Source organism: Priapulus caudatus, unplaced genomic scaffold (assembly GCF_000485595.1).
Source record: "Priapulus caudatus unplaced genomic scaffold, Priapulus_caudatus-5.0.1 Scaffold1820, whole genome shotgun sequence".
Classification (NCBI taxonomy): Eukaryota; Metazoa; Priapulida; class Priapulimorpha; order Priapulimorphida; family Priapulidae; genus Priapulus; species Priapulus caudatus.
This window is the reverse complement of record NW_014578881.1, coordinates 30079-39891: the sequence shown is the minus strand read 5'-3', so window position 1 is coordinate 39891 and position 9813 is coordinate 30079. Positions and strand designations below refer to the sequence as shown.

General features: G+C 45.8%; 2 protein-coding genes across 2 annotated transcripts in view; one reads left to right on the top strand and one right to left on the bottom strand.

Annotated features, from left to right (window-relative positions):
• The window catches only part of LOC106817669 (coiled-coil domain-containing protein 151-like), a 15381-nt gene extending 10112 nt beyond the window's left edge, over window positions 1-5269 (bottom strand). The window contains exons 1-2 of the mRNA XM_014822354.1: window positions 5173-5269; window positions 4370-4491 (exon numbers count right to left, since the gene is read on the bottom strand). Of these exons, the coding sequence (XP_014677840.1) occupies window positions 4370-4491; window positions 5173-5269 (219 nt within the window). The remainder of the gene's footprint in view (window positions 1-4369; window positions 4492-5172) is intronic.
• A 375-nt stretch (window positions 5270-5644) lies between these two features.
• Window positions 5645-9813, top strand: part of LOC106817667 (brefeldin A-inhibited guanine nucleotide-exchange protein 3-like) — a 23380-nt gene continuing 19211 nt past the window's right edge. The window contains exons 1-5 of the mRNA XM_014822352.1: window positions 5645-5709; window positions 6830-6948; window positions 7438-7489; window positions 7871-7952; window positions 9056-9643. Of these exons, the coding sequence (XP_014677838.1) occupies window positions 6864-6948; window positions 7438-7489; window positions 7871-7952; window positions 9056-9643 (807 nt within the window). The 5' untranslated portion in view covers window positions 5645-5709; window positions 6830-6863. The remainder of the gene's footprint in view (window positions 5710-6829; window positions 6949-7437; window positions 7490-7870; window positions 7953-9055; window positions 9644-9813) is intronic.

The following is a 9813-nucleotide window of genomic DNA, read 5'->3' as shown; positions in this document are numbered from 1 at the left end:
GCATCTGTATTTGTATATATGTTCAAAAGGCAGTCCGGACACTGAGTGCAAACGTCAGACGGTCTCGAGTGTAGGACAGCGCGTGGCATACTGACTGATTCTCAGCGTTTTGTCGCTTCGCGCGGACACATCGATTATGGTTTGACGTGTCTATTTAAAAATCCGAACCGGATATCTTCGTATTCGAAAAGCTCGCTAATACATATACTCCTCTTTGCCCTCCATTTCCAGAATCTGGTGATTTTGTCCACGACACGGCGCGCAAATGACCAACGGGTGCGACGATGTCACCACTAGACTCAAACAACATTGACTCCTTCCCACAATCACTAACCCAGACATCACACGACAATCACAACCAAGACACACGCAGCAATCACAACTAAAGACACTCCGCACAATCACACACCCGGAGAATCACTCTGCACAACTCTACCAACCACCGATGAACTCAGCGCCAATCGACAACCGAGATTCACACGCGCAATACAACTGAGAAGTCGACGCCACGAAGTCACAAACCCGAGACTCGACGCACATCAGCAACGTGAGACTCAGCGCGCACAATCACGACCGAGGGGATCACGCACCAATCACGAATCCAAGACTCACGCGACACAATCACAACCCGAGACTCACGCACAATCACAACCCGAGACTCACGCACAATCACAACCCGAGACTCACACACAATCACAACACGCACGAATCATCTCAGCAATCAGCACGCGAGGACGCTACGCACCTAATCACAATCCCAAGACATCACGACACCAATCACAACCCCTCCCGGCTCAATGATCGCCAAACACCGACACAACCACCTCGACGGAAACTCGCGCGCAGCCGCAGCAGAAGGAATCGGCGGTGACCTTCCGGGCGACAACACGGGCTAGTTCTATCGCGGACAAGTATCGAGGCGCCGCGGATTAACTCCGACCCCCGAGAGCATCAACTTCTTCCTCAGCGCATCTTCCGGGTGTTGTAGAATTAAATCAGTGCAGGCGTAATCCCGAAAGCTGTTCAATTCCGCTACTGAATGCAATCGACTACTGCCAGAGTGGCGCTCGATGTTACTCGATAATCGCACTACAAGTAATTAATGTGCGTCGCGCTATCGTGGACGTGCGAATAGGAGGCAGTCGCTCAGCATGGGATTTAGCGGATGGGAAAAACTCGCGGCGGGGTGATGCGAATTCATACTAACCGATCTACGAGTTGTAGTTTCCGTTAGGTTTTCGATTCCGGATTTTGATTGCCGCGAATCAGGATGAGGGCTTCCTCTTGTCTGTCGTACCTGTCTTGTCGCGTTCGCACTATCTCCCTGCGCTTAGATGTTCTGAAATCTGTCGTCGGTACTTCTGTCTCACTCGGTTAAAATTTATCCGTAAGCGATAGCATGAGATCAACAGAGTATACGAGGTACAGGGAGAAACAGAGTATACTTGAGTACATGAGACAACAGAGTATGAGTACATGAGACAAAGAAGTTATATGAAGTACATGAGACAACAGAGTATATAGTACCATGAGAACAGGACAGAGTTATGATGTACATGAGACAAACGGTATATGAGTACATGAGACACAGAGTATACGGTACTATGAGACAGCCAGAAGTATTTGGTACATGAGGGACAAAGGTATGAGTACATGAGACAACAGAGTATACAAGTACATGAGACAACAGAGTATAGTACATGAGACAACAGAGTATACGAGTACATGAGACAACAGAGGTATATAAGTACATGGAGGACAACAGAGTATGAGTACATGATGACAACAGAGTCATGAGTACCATGAGATCAACATGAGTGATGAGTACATGAGACACAGCAGTATGAGTACATGAGACAACAGAGTATGAGTACATGAGAACACATTAGAGTATGAGTACAGCAAGCGGATAGCAATGAGACAACTGAGTGCATTCGGTCGAGACCTAAGCTCTTAAAATTTAATTATAGGATCGGAGCATGAAACATTATGATAATTAACAGGCTTAGTTGATTATAATAAAACATTAATAAAAACATAACTTAGATTATGAATAGCATTAGGAATGCCAGACGAGGAACACACTGGTGTAAATATTTGCTATGGCTCTCTTACCAAGTAACATACCTGAGAGAATTATACAAAGCTTCAACAAGGACATGCTACTATGATTAACCTTCTACAAGATGGCTTCATCAAAGATTTTACATGTGATTTAATTACTTGCCAAGATTCAAAACTACTTCAGTTGTATGTGTGTGTGTGCGTGCGTGCGTGTGCGTGCGTGTGCGTACGTGTATATGCATACGTACCTGGTCACCTGGTTTTCCGTAGAGAATTTCAATGTCTTACATTTGGTGTCGAGCTCACACCTGCGCTCCGCCAGTTCAGCAATCTTACTTCTAGCATCTTCCTTCAGCATCTGCAGGTGGCTTTGCGTGTGGTCTTGGCAGGTGAAACGAACGACCACCTCCTGCCAACACGTATTCCAATGCAAATTGTCAAGGATACAGTCAGGGTTACGGACAGGTAGGGGGACACTGTAAAGGGCATTACAACACAACTGCTCATTAAATCCAAACAAGTGCCGCAGAGCGACAGCGCTCAACTGACGTGTTGTGTGTGTGCGTGTGTGTGTGTTTCTGTGTCTGTGACTGCGCGTAGCAGCAGCAGCAGCAGCAGCAGCAGCGACCGTGTTCGTGTGTGTTTGTGTTTGCGGGCACGTGACGGGCCGCCGGGCCCTCCATGCGTGACGCCGGTAGCTGGCAGACCCTCACACACTCACACACACTCACTCACTCACACTCACTCATACGGACACAGCATAGTCTCACTCAGTGTACCAACACAGCTACTACACAGCGGTTGCCGCTACGCTAGCACCGCGTTTCCACTTCTTCGCATAACCACAGGAGATCTCGGGCTCCCGCGACAGGATACCTATATACGAACTCGTTCCGAGTTTTGTTTACGAGTGTGCTGCAACAACAAGAAGTAGTGTGTGCGTGTGTTGTTGTTTTTTTGTGTGGGGTTTCGTGTTCCGATATACCGTGCACCGCGTGGAAAAGATATACGCGCGAAGATAACGATAGAACCCGGATCGTGCGTGCGTGCGTGCGTGCGTGTACGCATCAGCGTAGCACCTGTGTTTAGTGTCTGTTTCTCGCGTGCGTGCGTGCGTGCGTGCGTGCGCGCTGTGGTTGTATCTCTCACCTGCGTGGGGTGGGAGCACTCGAGTGTTTTCTCGCTGAAACACACACCTGTGCGTGCGTGCGTGCGTGCGAGTGCGTGCGTACGTGCACGAAGTACCGTTAACGCTAGCGGACACCTGGACACCTAATCTTTTCGAAGGAGCCCCTTACCTGGAGGAACTCATAGCGGCTGATAAGGTATGTAGATATATATACATATACATGTGCGGAGGGCTAGGGAGTTAAGGAGGGAGGGAGGAAAGGAGGGAGGGAGGAAGGGAGGGAGGGAGGAAGGGAGGGAGGCGGGACTTTGGGAGGGGTTACACGCCCCGCACAGCGAAGGCAGCGATCAAGGTGCGCGGGGAGGAGGGACGGAGGGATGGAGGAAGAGAGGGAGAGAGCAGGGAGGGAAGGAGGGAAGGTGGAAGGGAGGGAGGAGGGAGGGAGAGAGGGTGGGAAGGAGGGAGGATACCACGTGCCTGTACACATTCAGGATGCACATCGTATCTGCTCAGATATCATCATTAACAAGAAGCATTGTTAAGATTAAGAGAGTAAATCGCCAGAATTTAGAGTCGAATTGTTTCCCAAAGCCATCTCACATGCTATTGAAAAAAACATCTTTGCTCTTCACACCTCTCAGTAACCTCATTTCCTCTAGTGTGAGATCGTTTTACTTACAATAGTAACTGTTGTATAACAGATGTTGCACGTACGTTTGCCACCTGGAGCATCAGTTCTTCAGTCAGGGAGGCAATCAAGCTAGCATACCCAAGCTGCAGCACAGTCGTGGCACTAGTGACCCTGCCGAGTGTGGGTGAGTGGTGGTAGCAAGAGCTAGCAAACTAAATATATAGTGTAATTGTTTGGCATGTGGGAGGGGAGGTTTAGGAGCCGATATCTCCGCCTAGGAGTATCGTATTGACAAGCGGTTGGTCTTGTTTTAGAGAGCAAAGAATTCTGCTTAATGCAATGCCATGAAATTATTATAGACTCGCAGGCAAAGTAGAATAATGTTGTCGTGAAATAGCACTATTTTCCCGTTTTTCCGTTGTACACTCTAGGTATTATTAGCTCTTGATGAAATGAGTAACATTATTTTGACAACAAGTAAAATTTTGATAGGTATAACAATCATGCCTTTTTTGTTTAGGAATTGAACATGGCCCCCAACTTACAGCCATCGCACCAGCCAGATGCTCACGCAAATTCTTGACCTGCTGTCTCAGTAATGCAATTTGTTCCTTATTCCGCCGAGTCGTGATTTGGGCAGACTCATACATTGCCTTTCTTCCTCCATCTGAGATTTAAAGAAACATGTATAATATTATAATCGTTCTGTGACTGTCTGCATAAGGTGGCTATAAGCACTGCCATTACCAGATAATAATCAACTCTAACCACAACAAAGCTATACGCTGTGTGGCTTCTGACCCTCCCCAATTCCAATGTTCCGGCATATGATATATTTTATCACATGAGGCTCTAGCTTTATTACACTTACACCACACGGAAGCGATGTACACCGTTGCACTATTTCGTCTCTAGGAAAAATATTTTTTGACGTTTTTTTTTCGCCGAAATTCAGTACTAGAGTGCAATAATTTGAATTATGCACGCAAGTTAGATGCCTCGTGGACGTCTAGAAAGCATTAGAAGTAAAATTCCGCTTCGCTCTTAATATAGACTTATACTTTTTCGAAACTTGAGCCTCCAAGGGCCTGTGGTCAGACTCAACCACCGGTTCAAGGATAGAGAACATGTATCCCAATAAAACCAATGTCATTTACATCAATATAAATATAATATTATATCAATATAATAGGTTAGGGTTATGGTTAGGGTTAGGATTAGGGTTAGGGTTAGGGTTAGGGTTAGAATTAGGGTTAGAATTAGGGTTAGGGTTAGGGTTAGGCACATTGGTTTTATCCTCCTATTGGTTCTCTATCCTTGGGCCCAACCACCTGACCTGGCACCTCACCTAAAAGTTGAAGCTTTCGCTGCAGTTCTACACACTGTTCCTGGATAGATGTCCGTGCACATGGCGTGGTTTTAGCGTAGCTACTTCCAGCAGGCATCTTTCTGCTTAATAAGAAACTCTAATTCGTTGAAAGTAATGAGTTTTACGAAGAGTAGACTGAGTACAGTTTATGTTTTCCTCACGGCTAAGATTACAATTTACAAACCTCCTGTTGGCATGGCAACAAGAACTGACCAATAGTAAATCAATGTAGAACTTAGCATTGCATAGATGGCAGCACTAGCTGTTCGATGAAAACAGTGCATGTAAGACTTCACAGCCATATGGTAAACACAGATGTTTTTGGCGTTTTGACTCGTATACGTGATAATATTACGCTAGACCCTGCACGGAAAGATATGAAGTTTATTACATATCACGTTATTATTTTCTATAGCGCCATAAATTGAGGTTTAGCTGTATCCGGTTTTAGTTATGATGCCCGACGATTGAGGTGTTGTTGCCAACAACAAATCGAGCACAGGTCTAACAGTAACAGTAACACATTACAGTGGGCTTAGGTTTACGTCTATCGTACCGCTGTAGCGTTGTTAGACACCATACCATACTTTGTCACAACCATCCTTAGAGTAGAGTCTTAGAACTTTCGCGTGAAAGACACTAGAGCTAGTACTATTAAAATTATTAAATTATTAGATTTATAAAATTATTAAGTGGCCTGCGGCAACTGTACAGTGTACGAGCGCTATAGTACTACTACTAGAGCTATACCGACTATAGCTCTAGAACTAGCCCTCCGCTCCGCTCCTCCGCCCTGCGGTGGAGCGGAGGGCTATATAGTTCTAGAGTTATACCGACTAGGGTGTTTCACTGTTTGTTCGTGTGGAGCATAATACAATCATACAATATATGCATATATACAATAATACAGATCCAGTGGGCAGTAGTAATTCGGCACGTTTGTTTGGGCAAATTATTTATCCCGATCACGAATTGGGTTCGAAGGGGATCCAATATTGTGGCATGTATGCGATTCGGCCAAACACTGCTTGCTGTAGCTCTAGAGCTACATAGCCCTTTGCTCTGCCACAGGGTTATATAGTATAGCACAAACTATGTTGAAACTGGGAAATGGAACTGCTCCTACTGCTACCACAAATAAACGGCTGACAGAACACAAAATTATCGAGCTTTTTAACACTTATTTATCTACATGGACCTCTTACATATTTTTTTGAACACTTCACAACTTTACACCATGCATTTATTCATTTATTCTTCAAAATTAGCACTACTTGCAAATTCCGTTCAAATGATCGCGAGGGTACCGTCATCCGAAATGTAGACAAAACCATATGGGGGCAGTCCATTACTTATGCATGGGGTAAACTGGTACTTTTCTAATCATAAACATGTTGCTTAGCAACCTTGTAAATCAGTGCCAGTGCTATACCCACACCCCCATGAGTAATGGGCTGCTCTCGTTTTTTCTGTGATCCGTTCCTCGTGAGAGCAGTATCGTTGCCCAGCTTCAACATAGTTTGTGCTATATAGCCCTGTGGCCGAGCAAAGGGCTATAGTTCTAGAGCTGTGCTTGTTGCTACTATAGTAACTATGGCCTGTTGTGAACCAAAATAAAATAGAATGATTCTTGCAGAACTCCGGCTAGGACAGTTGCAAACAGTGGCAGGATGGAAAGACTAATGGTACAGCTCTCTAAAGAAGCCTCTGGTAATAAATGGAGTTATATACGTAAAGCTTGCGAAGAAGCACTGGGTAAGAGCAACTGGTAACCAGTAAGAAATTACTAGTGCAATTAACTATTCATCAATATACTAAATATATATATTCTATACCATATATATTATATTTATTTATTAAATATTATATTAAATATATAAAATATTTTATATTAAAATATTAAAAATATTAAAATATTATAAATAAATATATTATATTAAATATATATTATTAATTTATTAAATATATATTTATTCTATACCATATATGGTACTTATGTGTGGGTTTAGATATAATTATATAACCGGATCTCTAGATATACAATGAATATTAGCAAGGTAGGCACATTTTTAGTATTTTAATGCTTGCATCATATAATGAGTGCATATAGTAATGTCATGTAATAAATGAAAATGACTTCTAACCTTGGATTTTTCTCAAGTATGCTTGCTATTATCAGAGGTATTTTATGCAGAGATGTATTTGAGTTTACCCATAACTGTTGATATTCGTAAATATTTTCAGAATATTTGAGGTCAGCTGAGGTGCGTACAGATGTTCCCCGCCACCAGATAAGGTATAAACTGTATATATCAAGAATACTATTACCCAGTAGGACACATATAACATATATATTAAAGATATTTAATATAACCCGGAATATATTAAAAATGTATTTGATCTTCGTACATATGAACTTCTCAGAATGAAACTGATCTTAATTCTTATTAAATTTTGCGATATATTCATAGATCTTGATAATACTAGTTGTTACTATAGTATATTACGGTCCTACTACGATATGCTATCCGAATTCATATGATGTCATTGTATACTCAGTAGTACATATACATTATTGAACAGTTCGCTTAAGCGTAGAATAAGAACATGTTGAAAGTTTACTGCTGCAGATGTCATTTGTACGGTTGTGACGCATTCTCGTATGTGTTAATTTCAGGGCCCTCTGTCTGACAGCGTTGCAGCTGTCACTAGAATCGAGGAGCACAAAACTGACGCACCTTGCTATCACCGGATTCCAGGTAGAAACGCGCAATAATTATAAAATGGAATAATACGGGCGGAAGAAACGTTCCTCGCGAGATATTCGACGCCGTGCACGCGTGGGTTTTTAATAAATGGGTTTTTGTCTGTGAGCATCTATCAACGTATTCTGACTATGCAGTTGAATCCGTGTGTTAGCAGCCACCTCCACAGAATGGCCACCTGTTCATAAAGGCCGATTGCCATATTCCTTAGTGGGGCGGTTACAGAGAGCGAAACCACCTGAATGTAGAATGACGACCGGACCACAAAGGTCACTAATTCCCTTCCGTCGCTGTCGCGTAGAGTTTCGACTCTCGTATGCCGTGTACGTTCACGCGCGTTGCGAAAACGCCGCGCCCATACCCAGCGTACTTCGTCTTGCTCCAGAAACTTCCGTCGTCTTCACGTACAGTTTTGACCCTCGTGTGTCGCGTACGTACACGCGCATCGCAAAAACCCCACGCCCACAGCAGCATTGTCACCGTCGCGTACAGTTTCGACCCTCATACGCCGTGTACGTACACGAGCATCGCAAAAACGCCGCGCCCACACCAGCGTATGCCGTATCTCTCCAAGAAACTTCCGTAGCCGTCGTATACAGTTTCGACCCTCATACGCCGGGTACGTCTCGCTGCAGAAACTTCTGTCGCCTTCGGGTACAGTTTCGACCTTCGTGCATCGCGTATAGGTAACGCGCATCGCGAAAACGCAGCGCCCACAGTAGCGTCGTCTCGCTCCAGAAACTTCCGTGGCCATCGCGTACGGTTTTGATCCTCATACACCGCGTACGTCGCGAAAACGCACACCTACAGCATAACGTCTCGCTTCAGAAACTTTCGTAGCCTTCACATACAGTTTCGACCCTCTTGCGCCGCGCACGCCGCGAAAATGCAGCGCCAACACCAGCATACGTCATCTCCAGGGTAAAAAATACAAGGGAGCGATGAGCGATTCGCTTTTCAAACCTCCGAAATCGCTCCCGTAAGGCTCAAAATAGCTCCCGTAAAAATTTTTGACGAGAGCTATTTTTCCCACAGACTTTTGAAAAATAGCTCCCGTGAAAAAAAACGTAATTTTTTCCCTGGTCGTCTCTCTCCAGAAACTTCTCGATGACCCGATCGCCGAGGCGCAGCGTACGACGACCGCCGACGAGCTGCAGGCCGACTGGCTGCCGATGCAGGTGATGCGCGCGGTCTCGCCGACGCACTCGCTCCCCGAAGACGTGCAGACAGACGTGCTGAAGCTCCTGCTGAACATCGTCTGCTCGACGGCGTGGGGCGGCGTCGCCGTCGTCGTCTGCCGCGTCGTCGACGTCTGCATCGACTCGTTCGCGAACTCGTCGCAGGCCGGCATGAAGACGGTCGCCAAGGCGACGGTCTACCAGACGGTCGCCTCGTTCTGCCAGCGCGAGGCGGAGAGCCGTGCCGCGGCACGCGACGCAGGAGAGGCGGCGGCGGAGCAGGACGCGGACGCTGCCGGTAGCGGCGGAGGCAGCGGCAGAGGAGGAGGCAGAGGTGCAGGATTCGAGGGAGCGATCGAGGTGCTGACGTTCTTCTGTGCGAAGCTGGGGTACGCGCGCGGCAGCGGCAACCTGAACGCGTACGTGCCGCTGCTGCTGGAGGGAGTGCTGGCGATGCTGAGCAACGTACCGCGCGACATACAGGCCTGCGACGACTTCATCAACCTCGTGTGGTAAGTCGAAGACAATGGAGAGGTGTATTATATGCTAGGCATCTACCCCCGCTACTGTAGGTGTAAACCTCTTTCGGTGAGTCGGTCGTGTGTACTGTTGTTTTATTTTGGGGCGGGATATATATCCTTGGCATATCTTTCGGTGAGTCGGTTGTGTGTACTGTT